Raw genomic sequence first — 24664 nt, 5'->3', positions numbered from 1 at the left:
TGCCCATGTTCTCTGCTGTGAGACTTTCCTGTGCGATACACTGAAGAAAACAGATAGCACTTATTTCCTGTGAGTTTCACTGCATGTCCAGAAAAGCCTAAAATCATTTTTGTCATTGCTAACCACTAAATGGATTGTTTTTAATGGCACAGATGGCATGAGGCCTCAGGCATTAGGCATTATTGTATTTTCCATATAAAAACTTTGTGGAGAAAATGGTTTGTGCCCATGAATAGGAGAGTGAGCCCCAGCATTTTCTCCTCTTGTAGGCTTTCAACTGCATGGTCAAGCTTTGCGTCATTCAGTGGGAGGCAGTTGAGTTCAAATGGCGATGTGAAATAAACATTGGTATTTGATTTATTTGGTTCTGATTAAGTGGAAACAGCTTCACTCCTCACCTCTTAGTCAATAACCACATTTCCCTGCCCAAGCCACGGATATTTGAATCTTTCAAGGCTTGCTTTGCATGTCTGGATCGCTACAGCTGAAAAACTACTGCAGCTGACTTTAGATAACTACATGTTGTGATCGAATTCATAAACAACATTCATTTGGACTGTGACAGAACTGTAAAGAATGTAAGTGTTTCCTGAGATTTAGAGCAGGTGCAGTTTAGCGAAAAGAGCGACTGAATGGGAATCCTTTGCTATATCACATGAAAAACAGGTGCCTGTGAAGGGAGGGGCAAGATGACAGATGATGTGGTCAGCACTGAAAATCACCACAGAGAGTTCAGGAGACTCATTTCAGTCAGTGACAACTTCAATACCTGATAGGAACTGTAAGTTTGTCTATGGACATTGTTATTAGATAAAAAAAAATAATTCCCCTTTCCACTGCTTTCATACACTTGTTCATACACGCTTCAGGAAACAGGTAAGTGTGTTTGTGTTGTACCTTCTTTCATCTCTTTTTAAATTGGATAAAAACATGCATGAAAGATCTCACAACATGCTTATAGTCAACCATGAGTGTGTAATATAAATGAGTATAAATGGAAGTTTATAGTTGGTAAACATCTAAATTGACTTATTAATGGTTAATAAATTGTTTCTGAATGTTTTATCAAACAATTACATGCCATTTGAAAGGGTTTCTGAATTGTTGAGCTGTGAAAAATGATCAAAATAATGTTCAGCATTTTTAATAAAGGGGCAATTAGCATCTGAAACATTCATCTTGATAAAAAAAACTATTTACAACTGCAGACGAAAAGGTTTCTACACAATTTGTATGAATAACATTTGTCACTACAGATGATTAACTAAACTCTGTTTATTAGGCAGAGAGAAAGCCTTCACTTTCAATGACTGGTGAACATGTCTAATCAGATTTATGAACACATATTAATGTTGGTCTGAGTCCTTATCAATCACTGTTATTAGCATATTTCACAATTCTATTGGTTAATAAAAAGATCTACAACATTTTTAAGCCATGGCCATTAATAAAGCAGGCACAGGAATCAGCACTATGGTTGTGGCACCTTTTCTACCACTTTTCACTGAATGACTTGAAGCTTTCTATTGCACTTTTTATAGCTTTAATTCCATCAGAAGTAAAGATCCACCACATCTCCCAAGATGGATAAGTTCCGTATGATGTTCCAGTTCCTTCAGTCCAACCAGGAATCTTTTATGAATGGTATCTGTGGTATTATGGCACTAGCTAGTGCGCAGATGTACTCTGCTTTTGAATTCAGCTGCCCCTGCATGCCAGAGTACAACTACACCTATGGGATCGGATTGCTGTTTATTCCACCTATATGGTTCTTTATGTTGGGTTTCGTACTGAACAACAATGTGTCAGTACTTGCAGAGGAGTGGAAAAGACCCACAGGTAGGCGAAGGAAGGACCCCACAGTCCTTCGCTACATGTTTTGTTCAATAACACAGAGATCCTTGATAGCTCCTGCAGTCTGGGTGTCTGTCACTCTTATGGATGGGAAGAGTTTCCTGTGTGCTTTCAGCATCAACTTGGATATTGACAGATTTGGGAATTACAGTGTTTTGAAGGGGATGTCAGAGACGGAGAAGATTAAACTGCTGGCAAGGATTCCATGCAAGGACCTGTTTGAGCATCAGGAAATAAGAGTGGCAGCATCACGGTACATCAAGTGTATATCACAGGTAGGTGTTTTTTTTTTTTTTTTTTTTGCCTCAATTGCGCTGTAAATGCTTTTAAACCAACAAGTCATTACCAGAAAACCTGTTGAGAGAACTAAAAACAAATAAAACTCAGGCCAGACACCAGTCAAAGGCATACTGGCTACAGCTTAAGCTTAATTAATACCAAAATGTTTTATATTGTTTGGAAATTTTGCCTCAACAAAGCTAGTTAGCAATAACAATGGGGCTCGATTTTATTTTCAGATATAAAAAAAAAGTACTTAATTGTTATAAGTACCACGAGTGAACATTCAACAATGTTCCTATTGTGGAAAGTCACTGCGTAATAAGTGTAAGGAATTAAAACTGGATGGCTGAATTCAAAATGGCTATTTCAGTTGTAGGGCCTTGGAAATGTGTGACTATTGACAAATGTTTTTGACTTTTAGGTCCAAACGAAGAAATGGTGAGAAATTACAACAGTGTGGCTAAAGAGATCAAATATAAAGAGAATATTTTAGAGGGTTCTGTCATGACCTTGGGATCTTTATTTTGACATTTGCATTCTGTATATTTCAGTAGTAGTATATTTTAATTTAAAAAAAGTTAGGGGTACATTTAGGAGGGGAATTTTTCAACTTTCAGCACTATGGCTCAGCAATTTAATTGTCCTTGCTTTATTTCTCAAAGACTGCATTTAATTGAAATCCCCCTGCCAGACTCAAACTCACTTCACATTTTGAGTTTCCCAAAGCTTTCTGGTTCACTTATTGGAGGCCTAGATAAGCTCCTATATTTATATTCAAAGGAACTGGGATCTTTTCCAATCGGCCCAAAATCACCCACACTGTTATTTTGGTCAATTATACAGGCCTAAATGTAACATGCCTCCCAAAAATTATATTGATAAACAGATTCTGTTAATGAGCTATGAAACCTTTTCCATCAAATTTGATTATTTGACCATTACTAAATATTGCCATTATAAAACAGCCAGACTGAAGGAGCCATTGTAAACCCGATTCTGGGTCAAACGCACATTTGCCTATTTGTGTATATTCTGATCACATGGTATTATTGTGAGGGCTCAAAATAGCAATCCCATTAAATTAATGCATGTCTATGTTTCACAGGCATGCGGATGGATGTTTTTGCTCATGATGACCTTCACAGCCTTCCTGATTCGTGCTATTCGACCATGCTTTACGCAGGCCGCTTTCCTCAAGACTAAGTACTGGTCTCACTACATTGACATTGAGCGCAAGCTGTTTGACGAGACCTGTAAAGAGCACGCTAAGAGCTTTGCCAAAGTCTGCATCCACCAGTACTTTGAGAACATCAGTGGGGTGATGCCCAGCTTCCACCGCCAACGTTCCTGCAGTGACGACAGTGACGATGACGAAGACAAGAAGAAAAGCGATGAAGACAAGCTTTTAGGTATCAGGGCCCAGGAAGACATGAATAAAGTTTTGTGGAACTGGCACACCTGTAAGCCTGCGCTGGCTCTGAGAAAAGACCAAATAGGGGGTGAAAACAATGGCCAATTGAATGGAGAAGCCAACGGAGCATTAAATGGATTTGTAAAGGGACACACCCATGATGTACGAAAAAAGGAGTGGGCAGTGTATTACAGTAAGGTCTGAACAGTTCAAAGAGGCAAAGAAAGATCCCATCTTTAGCTTTCAAACTATTCAGAGATCAGTTCAGTAGTGATATTTAGTTTGAAATGTAACACTGTGATATATATGTGTGTGTATATATATATATATATATATATATAAAACATGTGGATGTAGTCTTAAAGTTGTTTGTACAATTGTGTTTTAGGATAAGGTTTGACTTACTAAAGGAAACACTCTGCTGCTGTGCTCTCTGAAAGAAATACGCTTGATGAAAAACCTTGAAGCCTGGAAGTTGTCAGATGCAGAAATAGAGCTGTTGTGTCAGGCCCATAGTAAAGAATCATTACAGCAAACTGGAGGATTTTTGTTGATAGTGACACTCTCAAATGTTTGCTTTGCTCAAAGGCCCGGGGCCACCATAAATATTCCCAGGGCACAAAACAGAAAGTGTTGATGTGGGTCATATGAGTCACTTCAAGTACCTGCTGCTGCTGGAACTTTGGAAAACAGAAATAACAGAATCATCGAAAATAAAAACCTCAATGCATAAGCAATAAAAAAAAAAATACAAAACAAAACTGTTGCTCAAAGTTTAATGCCCTTCAGGCTAATATTTGATCTGTACCGGAGAGCAATTCCTCGAATCAAAACTGCAAATGCTTCCGTTAGGTGCATAAACATTTTATTCTTTACGAACTTTATCTCTAGTGTTAAAACTAGATTACATGACCCTGTGCGACCATATTTCCAGTGAGACAAACATAATGGCTTATGTAAAAAAAAAAAAAAAAAACCCAAACTATTTACATACCACTAAGAAAACAAGGCCACCATTTGCATCTCTCCCTCGCTCGCTTTTGCACTCAGTTTTGTCACTTCCTGGAAATATTTTGGGCCACTGACTTCTTCCATATCTTTCATTTTTACCATAAGTCTTACCATACTTCACAAGAGGGCGTGCTTTTGCCGAAACCGTCAACACAACTATGCAGCAACAATGCACAACATCTTTGAAACCTGTAAACACCCTGCGATGCATGCAGTGCACTAAGCACAGCACTTATGCTTGTGCATCCGCGTAGCCCATCCAGCTGTTCCTCTGGACTCAACAGTAAGCAGGAGGGTAGGAGGAGGAGGGCAGGGTGAATGAAAATGGCATGGATCCCATTGAAGCCTGTCCCTCCCTCCCCCTGGGGATTAGTGGAGCAGCACTCCTCTTGACCGTCTCGCAGCTCGCCCAGTAGCCCAGCAGCTGTTCTCTCTCTCTGTGAATTGGCAGCCAGGGTCTCTGGTGTGGGGGTGGATGTGCATGAAACGTCTATGTCCAAGCTGTGATATTGCTGTCTCCCTCTTTTTCTCTTCAATTTTCCTTCTTACACAAAGATATTATTTGTGAACTCTCTCCAGAGTAGAGTCATGATGTACCCATCCACACACGTATATCCATGAATAGATCAAACAAAGCAAACAAACTGATGGATCTAAAATTACAACCTGCGTATGTGTCAAGGAAGAAGCAGGAAGAAAATGAGATTGCATCATCTTTTCTTTTGCTGACCTCCATTTCACACGAATGGCTTTGTTTTGGTTGTCAGGACATCAGCCATGCGCATGTTACTGACTGGGGCCTCCCTTGACTTTGCTGCAAGTGTCTCTCTTGTCTCCCTCTCACATATACATGAACTGGAGTGTGCGCATACAGACACATACACATCAGCATGCTTGCAGGCGTCCGATTCGTCAGCGCCTGTCTCATTCTGCCTTCCTTCTGCCTACAGATTGGAGGACAGAGGTAGTGAGGGAGGGCTGAGGCAGAGGAGAGTTGCGAGGCAAAACGGCTGGTCACATGAGCAGAGATCTGTTTACAAACCCAAGGCAGAGCAAGAGCAAGGGGAGGAAGGGAAAGGCGAATTGCAGGCTCTCACTGAGCACCATTAGAGACTGAATGAGGAAGAGGGGAAGCCTGCCATGACAAAGCCAGCTGGAGGTGGGAGAGACTGAACACGACACACGCAGAGACACTTGTGTACACACATCGCCTTTGTCTCTTGATTTTTTTTTTTTTTTTTCTTCCAATTGAAGGAGCAGATGGTTAGAGGGAGAGTAGGATCCCCCCCTACGCACACCACACACACACACACACACACACACGCACTGACTGACACACAAACACACTCACCAGCAAAATACCAAACCCAGCTACAGGATTGTTGTTGACTGCATGGAGCTGTCCTCACTTTGTTTGGGCTTTGAGAGAAGTACATCTCTGTGTTCTGTAGTGAGGAGGAAGACCCACTGCAAGATCAGAGCTCTGGAGGAGGAGACAACAGACAAGAAGAGAGGGGGATGAGACTTGTGAAAATCCTCTGTTAAAAAAGCAGCTTTGGGAAGAAGACAAAGCACAGATTAATGCCAGATAATTAGCTTCCCGGGACCGGAACTGTCATTTTGAACAGTGGATGTCACTGAAATTGGTGAAGAAACTGCAGACACAAAGTGGAGTCAAACGGGCCCTTCTCTGTTGGAATTGTGAGTATTTCCTGTTACCAAGCAGCCTGTTGTTTTGCTTATAACAATGTGATTGTGTGAGATTCATCTTTTTCACAATGACTCCTGCATAACACATGATGCGAGGCATCTGAAAAACAATTATTTCTTGTCAACAAGATTTCTTTGTCTCTTCTTCTCTCTCCTGTGATGACATCATTCTCACTGGGATACAGGAGCCCATGAGGTCTCCCATCCTGGTCCAAACTCCAGTCCCAAATCTCCCAATCTTTACACGGACTGGTTAATCCAGATTTGGGAATGCTGGGCAGCACAGACCGCTGAGCCAGCATAACCACACCTCCCAGGGATTTGTGGATTCTGAGCAAATCTGAAAATCTTGATGGCTGTTTTTTTGGAGTAGCTAACACAGCCCAACAAAAGTACGATCCGGCTCCAGGTGACTGAAATCAGGCTCCAAACAGATTCAGTGTCCGGAGCTCCAGCCCACGAGCTTGGCTCTTCTCCAGCCTACTCCTGACAGGGCCTGAATTCACTGCTGCTGGCCGGGGAGTCAAATTTCATGCAACTATTCCAATGGTGTAACGGTAAGTGAGTGGATTTTTCTTCCATCTGCCAAATACATGAGAGCTGGTGGCACATGTATTTATTTGTATCTCATAAACATAGTTGCTCTGTTTCTGAAGCCAGCTAATGGGATCCACACAATGGATGTGGCAAGTCAAGTCAGTGAGAGAGTGGAAGCCTCAGTTTGTGTTTCAGGGAGGGTGGGGAATTTTAAAATCAGTCACATTCAAGGTCATGTTTATTTGACAGGTTTGACGTGAAACAGAAGATATTTCACTCTCTTGGTTTGGTGTATTTGAATGGTTTGTTTCTTCTGAGTCCACACATGCTGGGTTCATAACTGTATCCCTCATTAAAAGCTACCCCACGTCTTCCCTGGACTACAAGCCCCCACTCCATAAATCCCCCAACCCCCTAGCTCCAGCAAATTATCCAACCCATGCACCCCACAGTGTGCAAGCTGTACCCACTCATTCACTCTAAAGAGAGACACATGGACACACAGACGCTGGCAAAGAGCATCCTTGTCGCAAATTAATAGGAACACATGTGGCTTGTGGAAGTGGAGCTTCCTCTGCTATTGTTTTACCAAATGGTCCTTTAGTCCCCAGAGTTCAGTCTGTTTAATATACCCAACCCCCTGCCACCTGCAACATACACACACACACACACACAATCACCTCAATGGATTCTGTGGAGCAGATGGTGGTGTGGCAGAAGCAGAAGTTGCTGTCTGTCCTCCATGTTTGTCTTGTTTGCTGACAAACAGCATATAGTTCTATGAGCGCCTCAGTTGCCACAACAGTGCCCAACAAGGCTCCCTGGACACACCTGTAACCAAAGAAACAGAAACCATTATTTAACTATTATAATGCCTCTGTAAACATATTACGTCAAAAATGTGATGCTTGATTTTGTTGAACCTATTCAGGGGCATACACCCAAAGATGACTGTCAAGGAAACACAAGTCTTAGTTTTATATCTGTACCCACCCTGAGACTCAAGGCTTCATGAAACTGTAGCTCCATGTTCTAGTTAATGATCTACAAATGCAGATCTGAAGAGCTGAAATGCTTTCTAGACTCATAGCAGTGCAATTTCCTGTACAAATGATACTGCCTAATGTTTATGCTCCTGATTTAGCCTGGAACTGTGGCTCTAAAAGGAACGTTAGGACAGGTGATTATCATGAAAAAGTAAACAATGAAGTAGCAAGACAGGCTTCAGCAACACACTATGAAAACGCAGTGTAAAAGCACTGAGGCTGTGAGGGAAATATAGAGAAACCTGTGTTAAAAAAAAAAAAAAAGTTTCCTGTCATAGGCATCCATATGAAGAATGAATGTTACTCCTTAAAAAAACACTAAGAAATGAGACAAGGTTACGACTTGTTGAGTTAGGTTCATCTCACTTGTACCTTGAGACCCCAACATTTTAAAGCAGCTGTTGAATGTGTGTCAAGTATGTAATCTGTGTTGCAAACTCTTCCTGGCAGGATGCCTGTGTGGTTTGGGTTCTCAACGCTCTGAACACTACTGCAGCATGACGTCTGACATCTACCACCTCCCACTCAATGTGTATGTCATTGTGCTGGGCATAGGCCTCTTTGTCTTCATGCTCAGCCTCATCTTCTGCTGCTACCTTTTCAGGTAGGTGCATGGGGGATTGTGAAGATCTGAGTAGATAGCAAGAGACTGGCAGAGGAAATGTGTAAAAGCAGGGGCCAACATTTAGTTAACTAAGAAGGCCTAAATTATTTCAAATCTAAGTCGCAAAGTTGCTATATGTATTCTATGGTTTGTGAAACGGGAAAAAAAAACCACACAAATTCAACAAAATTAACCGTTGGCACACAGATAAACTGCTCACTGACTAATCAGCCAGGTGGTTGAAATGTTAGTCCACGTCAGTATGTGTTTACAGAAACGTCATATATTTCATGTTCTGTCTTTGCGACCAGTTTTTCAACTGGAAAGTGTCCTAATTAGCCCGATCAATATTTTCTATGGACTGTGTACCACACGAATATGTGAAATGTGAAAATGGCTGCAAATATTGATAGTAATATTGAATACTCACCATCTTGAAAGCTCCTGCCCGGCGCCAAGCTGCAGTTAAAGTGAAGTAAACGAATGAGCCGATGTACTAGCTTGTCAAAATGTAAAGCGGACAAAAATAATTACAGTATCTGGTTATGTAGTTAGCAGTTTTTTTCCGTTTATGTATATATATATACTACTACAGATGTTGTTCTCTCTCTCTCTCTCTCTCTCTCAGACTGAAACAACAAGGAACAAGGGAGCAGTTCAGCTACAATGAGGTATGCCTACGAAATTTCTGTCACTCTTGGTTAACATGTAGCACCAGCTTCTGAGGCAGGTCATTAACGCACTGCTATAGCATTTTACACTGTCAGCGTTATTTTGTGAAAGCTAACACTGCTCTTTATAGACGACCTTGTCTCCATTCATGCGCCTTTACCTACACTCTGATATTAAGGTATTAATACGGCTGCAGAGAAAGAAGGCCTGAGACTGATAGACAGGTAGCAGGGAGTGACAGTTGGTGTTGGGGTTTTTTTTTTTTTTTTTGGTTTTTTTTCCAGCTTTGGGGGAGGCTGAGCTGCGATTCAGGATGATTTTTTTTTTTAACTGGGCAACAACAACAAAAAAATAGTACACGCCGCTGTTGAGGATATTTGAAGCTAGATGTATCAGGGTATTGAACCCATCTGAAGTGTTTGGCTGATAACATCATAATTGTGCTGATACATTGTTCACATGACCCAACGCGTCTCTTTTACCTCCCCCTTTCCTCACTGTAGGTGGTGCTGAAGGGAGCAAGCAAGAAACTGAGCCTTCTAGGAGTAAGTCACACTCTCTGACGTGGATATGTATTAAACATGTATGCCCAGATAGCTGCACGCATTTCGTGTTACCCACACGGCTTCTGCCAGCTTCAGGTGATCTTACGCGCTGGGAGGGTTCGGTTGGTTAACTCAATCAATTTCTCCTCTCCAGTGTGATTAACATGCTGAACTCAGTCACTATGGGGATGTTCTGAAAATGTTGTGTACCTCAAATCCAGCTATTTGATAGAGAGATAAATAAATAGATAAATAAAACATTTGAGTGCCTCTCTGCTTGGAGTTAAGGACTCCATTGGAAATCTCCTTCTCTAGTGATTTCTAAAATTACTACTTTATATATATATATATACAGTATATATACAAGGCAGCTGTGGCTTAGGAGCAATTGTGCTTTTTAATTCCGTGTGCAATCTGTTTCTATTAAAAGGAAAGGTGGAAAGGATAGTCTTACTGCTTACTGTTTTGAAACAAAGCTCTAATAATAAAAAACTTTCAAAAATACTGGTTTCTACTTGTCATGCTCTGAATGTAGGTCACATGAATTTAATTTAATTCTTAAATGTGCTCAACTCAGCTACAAATGGTAATTTTATTGGCTGTGGTGCCATACAAGACAATTACTGAATAAAGATGGTAACATACAACAGACACACTAACCCTGTTGCTGTTTTGTTCTTGCAGCAAACCTGTGCAGTTTGTCTGGAAGAGTTCAGGACCAGAGATGAGCTGGGCGTGTGTCCATGCTCACATGCATTTCACAAGAAGTGAGTGTTAATGAACTAAAAATGAAAAGGCTTTCAATGAGGAAGTTTGCAATATATTGGCAGATTTATTTACTTCTGCACTAAGAGGCTCAAGCCTTTCTCCTTTTTTGTTGTTCTTTAGACTTCCTGTTACATCTAAAAGACATTAACATGACCTAGACGGCGGTTTCCTGGCAACCACTATATGTCTTTTATAACTTCACTTTAATGTCAAAAGACATGTAACCCCACATTAAATCTATTTTTTAAGACTTAGCAGTGAATGTTAGTGTATACTGGGGGGTTCAGAGGTAAGGGGAGGTGGGCTTACCTTCCTCAGGGCCAACCAGCTAGCCGGCTGTTAACAAATCTTATTTGATCTTGGGAACAGTTACTCTAGGTGCTTATTAAACTGGTTTTATAATAACTGGTCCAGAGCAGTGTGTGTACGATGGCTGATTTGCATTGTTTAATCTAATTTTACCAGTACAAGGGCCAAGTGTCATGGAAGGCTGAAAGGAAGAGTCTAACAAAAGAAGGCTGGGCAAATTGAATCACCGATAAAGACAAAGTTGTGATGATTTGAAAATAAAAGTGGGAAAGAAACTGGCCAGATTAAAATCTCCATTCTTAGTTCAGTGTCTGAAATTATTTCTCTTTTTAAAAAGTATAAGCAAATGGCTTTTTAGATACTGTTATTTTGTACAGGTAAAATAATCTAGTTCTAAATGTTGTGCGAAATTATGGTTGTTTTTATGACAACCTATTTAATTTGAAATATCAAGTAACTAATTTAGTGACTTTTGTGTCTTACCACATCTGAAAACAAATTTGCTAATTTTTTTGTGTTACTTGAGTCAAAAATTGGTTACTAACGCTACTAGCGCTAATGAAATGCTACTGTTTGACACCTCTCCATAGTCATTGACCTCAAAGTTCATCTGAAAGCTTTGCATTTTCAATGTAATCATACCAAAATCAGTTTTGTTTGGGGCAGATTTGAAAGATTTATAATGGGTTTTATATCAGCTTCCTTGTGATGCATCCAAATTCTTCGTGCTGTTAAGAAATAGCTGTGTTGAACAGATTATATGTCACTCATATCTGAAAAACACAGGAGCCAAACTTACCAGTTGGAGGTCTTCTTGTAAAAAAACAAAGTGATTCCAGCTTTTAAATTTGTTACCAGCTGACAGTATTTCAGATTCTCCCAGTACACCACACTTTCATTATGCTAAATTATTTTTAAGTTGTCCACTGCTTCGTGTCCCATCAGGTGCCTGCTTAAATGGCTGGAGATCCGCAGTGTGTGCCCCATGTGTAACAAACCCATCCTACGGCTCCACACAGACACTCCCCAGGGTGCTGAAGGGCCCATGGACCCAGAGGAGGTGTGAGGGAATCAGGAGACGAGGAAACAAGACTCCCCTTACAGAAAACTCACCATATTAATTACACCAGGGATGACGGACAGTGGTCATATTTAAGACATCTCACAGGAAATGTTGATAATGATCCCAAGTGGCCACCTTGCTGCTGACCTTTGAGCAATATGCCTTGGTGGGAATTGGATATTGATAGTACCAAATTCATTTGGTCAGATCAGTCAGAGAGAGGGTGGATGATTAGGATCTTTTCATAAAAATGCTCCTAGATCTACTTCCATATTGCACTGTTCACCAAAAACATGACAGGAAAAGGAACTGCTTTAGAGAGCAGGATATCATTGCAGCTGTCACTGAATGACTAGTGCAGCACTGCCAGAGATAAACACTACAGGCATTCAGTGGGACATTAGAGTACAGGATCAGAATGGATACCTCTAATATCTCAGGGGTGTTACCAAAACAGCCAGCACAAATCATGTCAGTCACCCTATAACCCTGTGCCACACATGCATCTTCAATACTGCCAGTATAGGTGAAATCCTACAGGTAGCCACGACCTCCGGCTGAAACAACGACCAGCGGGATTACAACCATGACGATTTACGTAGACAATATTGTTACTGTGTCCCCGGCCCTTCCCTTTTAAAAAGAGACTGATAGAAAACTAGTCTTGCTTGTATGTATTGTATGTAAACGTGTCCCTATATATATATTGTTATTTTGTATTTGTTGCTTTTAAATAAAATGTCATGTAATGTATTGCAAAGGCTCTGGATTTATTGATCAACCTCTCAATTTATCAAAAAAATATTCCAAACAGCCTGATAAGGAATTTTTAGATGTTTTTTCAAGTCTATTTTAAAAAAAGTAATAAGTAATATTCATAACATTTACTTTCTTCTTAGCTCACATTCATTTACATACAAAAGGATTAAAATATAAGCTGATGAAGTTTTAGCTATCTATTTTTTTAAGATTTGTATGATTTACAGAGATGCTTTCTGTTCCTTGACTGTTAAAAAAGTTTAATTACAAGCTACAATGGTGATAATTATGATGAGGAAAATGTATGAGCATCTCCAGCCACAAAAACTTTTCTTGTCAAAAAGGTACATAGAGCTGCTGACTGGTGCACTTGGAGTCCATAAATGTTTTTGGCCTTTAGCTTGCAGCCTCGGTGCCTTTAGCCTCCACAAACTCCATGGCTTTCTCTTTGACTGACTGGATGCTCTGCGGGGTGCCATGCTTCTTTTCGTACTCCAGGTAGCGCTTGAAAAAGAATTTGATCTTTTTCACTGAGAGGCTGAGGTGGATCACACGATCAAAGAGCACCCTGAAGGACACAGAAAGTTGAAGATCACCACAAAGTGTCAGAGGTCAGTATGATCACACCCATAGGGTTCGAAAGTGATGCCTTGCTCACCTGACTTCCTTCTGTGACCCGTGTTTGACCATGAGGTCGATAAAAACGGACCAGAGATCGGTACGTTTGGGGTAGCTTGTCAGGACTTTGTCGAACATTGTGCGACCTTTCTCTACATCACCATAACGGAACTCCAGCTGAGCAAACTTGGCGATCACATCCACACCTGAGAGAGAGGGTGACACACATAAAGGTTAAAACCTGTGGAGAGACGCAGCTGGGACAGGAAATCGTACTGTGCGCAGTCACTGCTTCAGTCACAGGGTGTCAAAAAATATAAACTGACATTGCATTCTTTTATGGTATGTCCTGAATTGTCAGAAAGGCTATCTTACTTTCTTTGGCGGGCAGACTCTTTAGTGCTCTCTGCAGAAGAGTACTGGCAGCATCACTCTGACCCTGCTGCAGCAGGAAGGTCCCGTAGCTCAGCCACACAGCCTTATTCTGACGGAAACGCTTCACCATTGTCTTGTACAAGCTCTCCGCCTCCTATGTACAGCCACCACGCACACAACAAAGAGAATACAGAGAGAAACATGCAGATTTTAGAGGGTAGTCTTTGAAAATCAAAAGTGCAGATTCTGAAACTAAGGAGTTTTTGTGCGAGGTAAAGACTCAGCAGACTGCACCTTGGTCTTGTCGGACTTTGTGTAGATGTCAGCCAGCTGCTGGTAGACGAGCATCGGCTCACAGAACTGCAGCGCCCGCTCAAACACTTTCTTTAAGCTCTCCTCTGTGCCATACATATTCTCCAGGTTCAGTAGGGCCACCCAAACATTCAGCTTCTCCTGTTCCTCTCTAAAAAGACACAGGACAGTCATTTCAAACACAAAACAGATTTGGGCACACCAATGAACCGTTACTTTTATTCATTAGGAAGATAGATAAAAACCTTTTTTTGGTACTGTTTTTACATTAGTCTGTAGAGTTTTGCGTGTAGTTTTGGTCTTTGGGTTCTGGTTGATTCTTTGTGAACTTGATATTGTTATCTCAGCCTCTAACTTTGCTTACCTGACTAAAAATTATTCCAATGGTTTTGGTAAGTTTACTTTCATTCGACTTCCTGCTTCCGTCGTGGGGAAAGTTCAAAGACAGAGATATAATAACTCGAGTACAGTGTCAGAAATAAATGAATCTCCAAATCACCTGAAGGAAATGGTTTTGAGAGCCCTTTCGGCCACAGCACGGGCCTGCTCGATCTGTGTGGCCTGCAGATGGTGAGCCATGTACTGGAGCCAAAGCAGAGAGCTGTTGGGGGAGGCGAGGAGCAGGCGTTCGAAGGCGGCTGCGTCTTCGGGGCACAGGTTTGGATCCATGAGCTCAGTTTCCCGCTGTACCAGCGCTTTCTCTGCTGCCTTCTTCTCCTGCTCCACCTCATGACGGGACTTCTTCTGAGGCTGAGGAGAATTTCAATAGATTCAAGACAAAGGATGGAAAAGAAGAAGCTGAAGTAGTAAAAGACAGTGAAGAAGAAATGCTAAATGACGACAGAAGGCTTTATGTTTGTGTCACCTTGTTACTTCTGTCTTGGTCCTCCTCATCACTGGAGGTCCCATCCTGAGCTTCAGAGACAGGCTTCAGAGAGTTCAGTCCCACATCCCAGGAGAAACCTGCTGCCACCTGCAATCTGGCTGGACCTGTTGTCCTGGGGGTCGCCTGCTGGGAGAGAGGAGGGGGGATTTCACTTTCAGGTAACAATATGCCTGCACGTACTGGGAACCATTGTATTCACTTACTTTTGCAGGCTCAGGTTTAGGCTCTTCTTTGTCTTCCTTATCCTCCTCTTCCCTGAAGTACACCTCAATTCCACTGTCATTACCATTTGCCTTGGTTTTCTTAGATTTTTTCTTTGGGACCTTGGACTCTGCTTGTTTCTGGCAAATAAAAACAACATAAAGACAACAATCAAGGATTAGATGAACCGCAACACATGCATACAATTGCTTCAGTGGCCATCTGGTTGTAATTAAAGCTGCAAATGCAGAGCAACTGTGGCCAATATCAATGCAGCAATTATTACTGCCAGAAGGATAATGAGTGCAAGACAGATGAAGATGTGGCGTGATTCCCCATACTGGGCACAGTTTAGTCTCAAACACATTAGCTACTCAAAAGGCAGAGTAGATAGTCATGAACAATTGGGTTTGAGATTTTCTTGGGAAGCAGGATGAGAGGAGGGAAGCAACGTCTGATGGGATTTGGGGGTTTGTTACCTGTTCGCTCTGCGCCAGTGTGCGTTTCTTTTTCATCTTAGAATCATGTGTCTTCTTCTCCTCACCAATCAGACGCAGGGGCAAATTGAGACACTCTGGAAGGACGTCTGGCTTCCCAGTGTCCTCAGGGAGCAGAGAGACGTTGATAAACTCCTCCTCTTTGTCAATACTGAGGACAAGAATAGGGAGAGCTGCTGACTGAAAATGGCATGATGACAGTATTGATCGTGTTATCAAAGCTGCACTGAGCAGGAGCTCATGTAAAGACACACTATCCACATAATGTTGTTCTTCCTGTTTGTCCAAATCAGTTTCCGATGACTTCCTCTATTCTTTCACTCTACCTTCATACGTCACAAAGCAGAGTCTAACCACATTAGTGATAATAAAGTTACAGAGGAAAGAGGCCGCGGTGAAGTGTGCGTGTTTTTTTTTTTTTACCTGAGGATCTTGGTGGTGAGGAGGCTGTTGGCAGGCAGGTGATCAGACAAGACCTTGAAGTTGTTAACAAAGTACTTGGTGGACTGCTGAATTTGGGCCCTTCCAGTTATATCTCGAGACAACCTGGAAAACAAGTTTGTGGAAAAAGGCAAAGACACGAAACAGTAAGATGAAACAATGAAAGCACACAAACTGAAATGACAACAATGAAACAGAAAACAAGACGACTGTTGCTCCCATCAGAAGTTCACACGTTTCTGTGGAGTTTAAGGCATTTGTGGAGGCTAAAGAGTTTACTGATCTGCCCTTTTTGAAACAAAAGAAAGTTAAAGCTAAATTAGTGTTAAATTTCAGCGTTGGATGAATTTTTCAGTTACCTGATGAAGATGCCCTGTTCACAGACAGACTTGACATAGCCTCTGATGATCTGGCCTACCCTCAGTTCGCCAAATGACAAAACCTCTGGGTCCTTTGCCGGCTTGGCCTGCTGTGGGTTCAGCCTGAGGGAGAAGGGTTTGAGTTATTGTTGTCTTAAGACTGCAACCTAATTTATCTAACAATAACACTCATACCTTGATGGGCGTAGAGACAACTGCCATTTGTTGTTTTCACACTCTAGGAGGTAACACCTGAGGTAAAAAAGGAAAATAAAACTCTTAATCTATAAATCAAGATGATCAAGATTGATGATTATAAAATCATTTTTAGTGTGCAACTGCTGGAACTTAATATTCTATCCAAGCAATTTCCCATAAATGTATTCTGGGCAGAGGAAAAAATGAACACTTATGACCATGACCATGAAGCCACAATAGTTCCAGCAGTTAATCTTGTTTTCTCTAAATTATGGCCATTAAGTTAACTTTTATTCCATTTTCGTTCGTGCAGGAAAAAAGGAAAAAAAAATACAAATTTGTAGATGAAATCAAACTTTGCAAGGCTAAAAAAAAAAAAAAAAAATCAGCCTGGCATATCTAACAGTCTTCTTGCTGCATGATGAATATTTTCCTGGAGAGGAAATATAAGCCTAAATCCCTGCTTTCAGGTGATGTCATGTGTCCCCCTGCTTCATGACCGCTTGCTTTTTACTTTGTCTTTCAGCGCGGCTACTCAGAAACAACAAAACTTTGAATACATACAACACATACTCAAAGGATGTTTCCACAAATGTTGTACTTGAACCTGCTTACCTGATTAGCTGATCCTTACTATAACCATCCAGGGGTTTTGGTCTGTATGCATCAGCCAGGTCAGTGAGAGCAACAGCCCCCATGGCACCAAAAGGCAACTTGACCAGGAGGCCGAGTTGAGGGTGAGTGTTGGTCACCATTCCCAAGGTAATGCTGCCTTTCTCCAATTTATGGACCCCTGAAAGAAACAGGGAACCTGGGAATAAATTTCTGTTTTGAACTGAAATCGACACAGAAAAGTGGCAGAGAATAAAAGCCAAACACCCAATAAAAAAAAAAAAAAAAAAAGGTCCTACCTGTGAGTGAAAGAGCAAAACGATAAGGTTTGGAGCTCACTTCAACTACTTTAGCGCAGATTGCTTGGCCCAGCTTGTACTTTTTCTCTGGGTGGATGATATCCTGAAAATAAACCCAATTTTACTGAGGTTTGACAGATGCTGCACTAGTAAAAGCTTTGAGCACCTTAGCACTTAAATGTTAAAACGATCAGAAATGTGCTGTTCCAGTGGGGATAAGGGAGATGAGAAAGTGCAGATGCATAACATGACACTTACTTTAGGATCAGTGAGCATGGCCAAGAGCTCAACTGTCCCAGTAACAGAGGGATCAGTAGTGACCTCCAAGCACTTCTTGTCTGGGTTAAACTGGGGGCAGAGCACAGGAAGACTAAAAACCTGTCTGCTTTGTCAACTTTTTTCAAAATGTAATATTTGTAAAATTAATTAAGTAAAAACGTACCTTTGTTACAAAGCATGTTACTTGTTCTCCAACCTTGTAGCTATTAAGTTTTTCTTTTGCTGTAACTGCTTTCAAATTCACGCTCTCTTCCAGTTTGCTGCACAAAGAAAAGAATCAAAAAGCATTTACCAGCTACATATATACCTTAAAATACATATGAACAGATTTGATAAAACAACAGGTTGTATCTTATTGTAATTAGTGTTTTATTAAAGCACTAGAATTAGTTCCTTGTAGTTGTCTGCTTCTGCCATTGGATAAATGCCCCTGCTTAGTGATGGCTGAAAGTGTTTAGTAGGGTCACATTTGACTTTTCACAACAAAAATTTCATCAACTCAAAATTTTACAAGATCAGAGAGTCCTCAAGAAAGAGTGGCTAAAACAGCATGCCCCAAACTCTGGCCTAACAATCATGTTAGTACAGTATATTGTGTAAATAACTGCACAGTGAACTGTAATATACAATTACCTTGGTATTAGCGTGAGCTCAGGAATGGTGTATGTAAATCTGGGATGAGAAATCGGCAAGAATCTGAAAAAAGACTTTGAGTTGAATACACTTTAAAAAGTAAAGAAAATCATCACAGTTGCCTTGATAAGTTCACTCCAACATGTATAATGAGGAACTTTGACAATATTTACCTGTTAGTGGAGGCTTCTCGTCCTCCAATGACCCTGACAGTGACCGCACTGCCCGGTTTCACTGAGGATGTTGGGAAGGATCCCAGAGTCAAGTTTTTGACATCCACCACCTCAGACACGTGCACGCTGCCCGTGCTTCCATCCTCTAATGTCACCTGAATGCAGGTCGGCTTCACTGTCCGTACTTTCCCCTGCAAGATCTCACCAAAGCGGTGACCGTTGGCAACCTGCTGGTTTTCTGAGACTGTGCGTTGTCGTTTTGGTGCAGTGCGATGCCACGACACAAGAGGGAGCCCTTGTAGGTCCTGACAGTTGCGTTCTGTCACCTCAACAGCCAAAGTCATCCCAACCCTCAGCTTCTCTGACTCAAAGAGCAACACCTCATTCAGGTGGCTCCGGGTTGGTATCACAGTCAACTGTGCCGTACTATCCAATGAGATGACGGCAAAGTCTTTGTCAACATACTGCACCGTGGCTGTGTATTTTGATCCTTCATTCAACTGTAAAAATGAAAAGAGAAGCGGCGCAGTCACAGCAGTGAATTATTTATGTGTCAGCTCATGTCCCACACAATAATTTCCATATAGCCCCTTACACAAACAGCTTCGATGATATTGTCACTGGCCATGCAAGCAGGTCAACAAATACCACTAAGACTAGGAGGAATGATACTCACAGATTTCTTATTTCCCACAAGCTTGGGAAGGACAGACACATGCACAAAGGCGGACAGGACGTCAACATGAAGGATGACTGCAGTAACTTTCTGTCCTGGGGTCAAGTTAACACCTGTAATCATACAACAGACAACACTAAGAGTAGCCCAGAACCTTTCTGCTGCAGTATCCCCACAGTGCCCGTTCATAACATTGTGTTTGCACTGCTTTTTTGTTTACCACATCATTTTATTATATATTACATTATTACATATATATTTTTTTATTATTGATACTATTCTAAATCTTTGTAAGTGTATAAATACATACCCATCACATGGTTCTTGGTGGCCTGTATGGTACCGCCAACCAAATCATCAGATGTAAATGTCGCACCGCTGTCGTTCTGAATGTCCAGGGTCAGCTTTAGCTTCTGACCAACAGACAGAGAGGCCAGCTGCTCGCGAAGATCACTGTTTTCTGAGATTTATGACAAACAAAACCAGAGCTTAAATATTTTAATGCTACACTTTAACTGATGGAATCCGAAAATACCTGATTCCTATTGGTTTACTACAGTTTACTGTTGGTTTATATCAGCCCCTAAACTGAGACAGCAAGGACATATTTTTACCTCTTGTAGCCAGCATTTCGGCCACAGCTCTTCTTTCCTGCTGACCATTAATGAGTCTGGTTTGGGCTTCCCCCACTGGAGATATAATATCTGAAATCTTCAGCGTGATGAGGAAACGCCGCTTTTCCTCATCCAAGTTGGTCACCTTAGCTGCGACTGTCTGGCCAACCTCAAAGGCAGCTGTCAGGTCCTTGACAAATTTCTCACTCAAGGCCTGTGAAGAAGAGCAGGGTGAATTTTGGCAAAAAATAAACAACATACCAACAAATATTTTCAGGTTTTTAGCCTTTTACTTACCGACTTTGGTGCTAGACCGACTAGCCCATATGGGAACTCTACAAAGACACCATAGGGCATGATGTTCTTCACCCAGCCAATCAGCTGCATGCCAACTGTGATCTCTGAGAAATCCTTGGCAACCAGTCCCTCCTCCACTGACCATCTCACCAATGGTTTCTTGGTTAAAGTCTTTAAAAGAGCAACAGTTTAGGAAAACACTCTGGGTTTTCATATTTCGGTAATGTGAGCATTATCTTAAGTCTACAGACAAATTAAAGGCAGGATACAATATTCTGTTTGTTCTTGTTGAAGCACATAAGGTTTGAGATTTTGTCTCCCTCCTGAAGGCTTTCCCACAGCATAGGGCAGTTAGACATGTGATCGGAGAGGTGCATGGTGGGTAGTATGGCTTGAATCTCCTCAGGCAGGATCGCCACCTCAAGACAGTTGACCTGCTTTTTCACCACCTTGGCCTCCAGTATCTGCAGCACAACACAGTACAGAGGTTCAATTAGTGAAATGTCAAGATCATGCATAGGCCCATTAAAATAAAGAGGAAAAAAATAGAAAAGAAAAGCATAAAAGGTCTTTAACTCACCTTCCCCAACTCATAATCAAACTGTGGCTTTGAAGCTTCCTGAGTTTCTCCCTCCACTGCAGCCTTAAATGACAGCACCATCTTTTCCTTGTCGGGGTCACACTGAAGAACTTTAGCCTTTAAGACCTGGACCATCAGGCAAAAGAAACAACTTACCAAATGTCAAACCAAAAGCTGGTGATGGATCTCAAAAATATGGAACAAAGGCAACAAAACCTTCAACCAGATAACACCAGGTTCCAGTATCCATGGTAATTCACCTGTCCAACATAGAAGACCTCCCCAGGGCTGATGACGGGTTCAGAGCTGAGCTCGCTGAGTGGCACTAGACCCTTGACGTTATTGTAGAAACGAACAATGCAGCCAAAGTTTTTAATGCAAACGATGTATCCGTGGGACACGCAGCCGGGACGAGCATCACTGTAGCTGAGGAACAACGGCAGGGAACTTTCAATCACTGCCTTTTTTCTGGTCAGGTACAGTTTCTTATTGTCTGGATCTACTGACAACACCTGAGGGAAACAAACACAGGAATAGTACAATTGGAACGTGAAGGTGAATGTTTCTGATTGCACCCTTGTGTTCTTGGTGGCTAAAAACAAAAATATAGAACTGCACTGACCCGACATTTGACTTTCATGCCCTCTATGTACTTCTTCTCTGGGTTTTTGAGGACAATGTCAGAAAGGTGGTTCCGAGGCACCAGCCCTTTAATGTGGTCAGACAGATGCACCACCATCCCATGCTTGATCAGAACTGACACTGTCCCCTTGGAAGAAAGGACACATTGGAGAAAGATGATACGAGAAATTAAAAACACTGGAGGAGAGACAGAAATTTTAGAGGAGCCGAGTAATGCAAAGTATACAATTACCTCTACAATTTTCCCAGCCTGAAGATCATGATATCTATAAAAGGGCTTTGCAATTATACTCCTGGAAATAAGACAGCAAATTAGTCAGAATTTCAAGGTGGAATCATGAGTTCACTCTGCACTATCAGGTTCCTTTGGGGCAACGCACCTGCGCAAACTAACAAAATGAATTTGTTCCATGGGGCTGAAGTCCATTATCCTGCAGGTATGCTCAGGATTTGCCAGCACTCTGTTCTCATTGGCTGTTTCATTTGGTTCTTTCAGATGGTTCCTCTGTGATAAAAGACAGTAATATTGCTTTAATTAAAGGCTGCGTTGTCAGCTTATCTTCAGACAGCATCTCTTCTTGATTACGCTTCAAACTGGTTCAAGCTTGCACAGCATCACGCTGACTCACATGTACGAATGCCAGTATATTGCCTGGCATTTCCAGCATGGCTCCTGACATGTGGTGCACTGTGGTCATCCTGCAGCCCTTCACCACTTCACCGATGCGGTCACCATCAGCAGGGATGGGCTCAACTGTTTCCCCAGACTGAACGAGGAAGCGGCGCAGAGTCAAACCCACCAGACGCTCTGACGGCTCTACGTATAGCACACGAGCTTGCACCTAGGCAGACAGATGGAAACACACAAAACAGGGTGTGGTTGCCAACTTTATAATCAGGTAAGAATGCTTGAGAAAGAGACATGAAGTGGCAATGGAACAATTTCATGTTCAACCATTGTAACTGAATGAATTTTGATCAAAAACATCAATAACAGTGAACATCTAATGTTTTAGAAAGCTGGAAACAGACGACATGGATGCCAAAAGGATCCCTGAGATAAGTCTTTAGTCCTTACCTCAGCTCCCTCAGTGTAGTTTGATGCTTGTTCTGCCTCCAAGTGGAGAAAGTCCACCTGGCCACTAAAGGAGGACAAGAAGTCCAGGATCAAACCATGTTTGGTTACCTGCAATAAAGAAAATTTTAAATGATAAAAAAACCTAATTATTTCTATGAATAAACTGCAGACAATGAACTCATTATAACGACACAAAATTGTCAGTGTCACTGGAAATATTTCCTCTACCTTTTTGATTGTACAGTTGACCAGAAGACCAGGCAGGAGGTTAGTCAGGTTCCAGCCCTGTGTTGCTTGCACACAGGCCTCAGAGAAGGTTGTGGGGTTGATAAATAGCTGGACCACACGTCCTTCGTTCTTCACTTCAGACACTTGAGTGGTCACATACTGACCCACTTTCGGCTCTGCACACATGAAAACGTACAATAGGACATAAATGCCTGAAATTATTTCTATTATTTTCCCCAAGTTAACTTCCTCAGTGAAGTAAAAGCTATTCTAAAATGCTGTCAAATACCTTCTAGGTTGTTGTGTTTGTCTTTTATCGCTTTCTTAGGCAGGAAGGCTTTGGACCCGCTGATGCCAATGTCAATTATGCAGCCATAATCCTCAACACTTTCCACACATCCACTCAAGACCTAAATCAAAACAAAGCATATTGAGATTTCTTTTGATTTAAAACAAATCTAACTGGATATTTGGTTGGCTGCACTGATCACTCACCATGCCAGCTTTCAGAGAACTTGAAGTGAGACTCTTGTTGACCAGCTTTGGGTTGACTGACAGCCTGATGCTTATAGAGCCTCCTTTAGATATGTCCAACCTGGCAACCACACACCTTATCAGCATGCCGGGGGAGAAGAGATGCGGAAGAGAGCAGATTTCCTGTGAAGAGCAGGAACCAGATATTAGAAATATGTCATTTAATATCTTGGTGTTCTGTTTTTGCTCCTTCAACAGTGGGTTCAAACCACTACTCCACAGGCCCACCTCTGTGTCAGCTGAATCCAGCTGCTCACTGAGCAGCTTGGTGTACGAGTCACTGATGTTCTTGACACTGAGGAAGCCTTTCAGACCGCAGGGCAGACCGACCGTCACCTCAAAGTCTGCAACCTCCCTCACACAGCCCAGCATCAGCATACCTTCCTTCACATTCTGGGGAAAAGAAATCAAATCAGACCCGAATACGTAGCAGGGTCACACTAAATACTATTTAAAGAGAAAGAAAGTGACACACTGAACAAATTACCTTGGTATGGAGGATTTCAACACACTTTGCTGCTGCATTGAGAGTCAGACCATCGCCTTTTTCTTTGCTTGCCTTTTGCTTCTTGGGCTTCTTGGCATCATCCTTTGCTGCTCCTTTTCGCTTCTTAGTCTCTATTTTTTCATTTGACTGCAAGATAAACACAAGTCACCATTAGCTGCGGAAGAGACAGCATATGAAGTCCACAATCTGCATTAATCTCCATATTTTGTTGTTTAAAAAAAATAAAACAAAACAAAACACCAAAGGGATATGAAGGGAGAATGGGCATACAATGCGGGGGGAAAAGACTTGAGGCTCTACCTGGAAAAGGTTGTCCACTTCGGCCCGCTGCACTGATATTTGACTCCCCGTGGGCTTCTTTGCTGTCCCTCCCCGAGGGAAGTCTTCCTCCACTGTTGCCATGTTTGCTGTCTAATCCGACGTCTGAGAAAATTTCAGTTACTGTAAACAAACAGGTTATTTCATAACCTTTAAAGAGCTGACGACAAGTCAACTAGCGTGTGCGTGCAGGCTCCGGAGCAAGCCTGGAGTCTGTAAAGTAGCTGCTGTTCTTTTACACCTGATCCATTCACACATCAACTTCAACGTGACCAGTCTCGAGTGTAAAAACGCCGATTACATCGGAGTTTGGGGGTTTTTAACCACGTAGAGTACGATTCCTTCAACACATATGTAAACATTTAGGAAGAAGCAGCATGGAGCCTAGTGAGTGTGTAGCATTCAGGTCTACCCTCCATTTAAACATGCATGAGCTCTTTGCTAGCTGAGGTGAATTGCATTTTTTGGGGGTTTTCGTGAAAATAAACTCCACACAAAAAAGCTTTTAAACTAAACACAGACTGTAGCACAGGCATGGCATGCCTAATACATTAATAAGTGCATATATTTCCTTACATTAAATCTCCGGCTTGTGGAAATCCAAACTCACATGTTATTCAGGAACACGCCATGATCCCAACCCGGAAGAAAAACTCATCCAGGCGGTTCATTCTTTGTCCAATCACGGTGCAGGAGTAATGATTGACGTTGTGTTTAGCCATTCACTGATCGCTT

The 24664-nt window shown here is 41.8% G+C and overlaps 3 protein-coding genes across 8 annotated transcripts; 2 read left to right on the top strand and 1 right to left on the bottom strand.

The window, feature by feature from the left end:
• Window positions 1–566: 566 nt before the first annotated feature.
• On the top strand, window positions 567–4396 carry calhm1b (calcium homeostasis modulator 1b). Of its 2 annotated transcripts, XM_029507909.1 has the most exons (3): window positions 567–876; window positions 1542–2129; window positions 3242–4395. In XM_029507909.1, the coding sequence occupies exons 2-3, from the start codon at window positions 1584–1586 to the stop codon at window positions 3749–3751; spliced, it is 1056 nt and encodes a 351-aa protein (XP_029363769.1). In that variant the 5' UTR covers window positions 567–876; window positions 1542–1583; the 3' UTR covers window positions 3752–4395. The 2 variants fall into 2 exon arrangements, with proteins under 2 accessions (XP_029363769.1, XP_029363778.1); XM_029507918.1 differs by lacking the exon at window positions 567–876 and having other exon boundaries at window positions 886–2129; window positions 3242–4396.
• A 1189-nt stretch (window positions 4397–5585) lies between these two features.
• On the top strand, window positions 5586–12565 carry LOC115045914 (RING finger protein 122). Of its 2 annotated transcripts, none has more exons than XM_029505890.1 (8): window positions 5586–5717; window positions 6010–6259; window positions 6454–6825; window positions 8302–8455; window positions 9084–9126; window positions 9631–9672; window positions 10357–10439; window positions 11695–12565. In XM_029505890.1, the coding sequence occupies exons 3-8, from the start codon at window positions 6801–6803 to the stop codon at window positions 11813–11815; spliced, it is 468 nt and encodes a 155-aa protein (XP_029361750.1). In that variant the 5' UTR covers window positions 5586–5717; window positions 6010–6259; window positions 6454–6800; the 3' UTR covers window positions 11816–12565. The 2 variants fall into 2 exon arrangements, with proteins under 2 accessions (XP_029361750.1, XP_029361758.1); XM_029505898.1 differs by having other exon boundaries at window positions 5624–5717; window positions 5813–6259.
• Window positions 12566–12567: 2 nt separating this feature from the next.
• Window positions 12568–24567, bottom strand: pdcd11 (programmed cell death 11). Of its 4 annotated transcripts, none has more exons than XM_029505854.1 (36): window positions 24506–24567; window positions 23912–24052; window positions 23591–23737; window positions 23332–23496; window positions 23065–23226; window positions 22859–22979; window positions 22570–22745; window positions 22342–22449; window positions 21893–22105; window positions 21644–21768; window positions 21496–21556; window positions 21244–21390; window positions 20882–21133; window positions 20622–20747; window positions 20311–20505; window positions 20042–20212; window positions 19745–19958; window positions 19441–19590; window positions 19131–19243; window positions 18455–18954; window positions 18282–18344; window positions 17812–17908; window positions 17628–17717; window positions 17370–17472; window positions 17074–17251; window positions 16456–16512; window positions 16261–16383; window positions 15884–16006; window positions 15443–15611; window positions 14966–15103; window positions 14742–14888; window positions 14376–14626; window positions 13859–14027; window positions 13565–13718; window positions 13230–13395; window positions 12568–13139 (listed from the first exon to the last, which is right to left on the bottom strand). In XM_029505854.1, the coding sequence occupies exons 2-36, from the start codon at window positions 24011–24013 to the stop codon at window positions 12968–12970; spliced, it is 5448 nt and encodes a 1815-aa protein (XP_029361714.1). In that variant the 5' UTR covers window positions 24014–24052; window positions 24506–24567; the 3' UTR covers window positions 12568–12967. The 4 variants fall into 4 exon arrangements, with proteins under 4 accessions (XP_029361714.1, XP_029361738.1, XP_029361729.1 ...); XM_029505878.1 differs by having other exon boundaries at window positions 14742–14885; XM_029505869.1 differs by having other exon boundaries at window positions 23912–24034; window positions 24506–24566.
• Window positions 24568–24664: the final 97 nt, after the last annotated feature.

Source organism: Echeneis naucrates, chromosome 1 (assembly GCF_900963305.1).
Source record: "Echeneis naucrates chromosome 1, fEcheNa1.1, whole genome shotgun sequence".
Lineage (NCBI taxonomy): Eukaryota > Metazoa > Chordata > Actinopteri > Carangiformes > Echeneidae > Echeneis > Echeneis naucrates.
The sequence above is the reverse complement of the archived record's forward strand: the minus strand, read 5'-3'. Positions and strand labels throughout refer to the sequence as shown.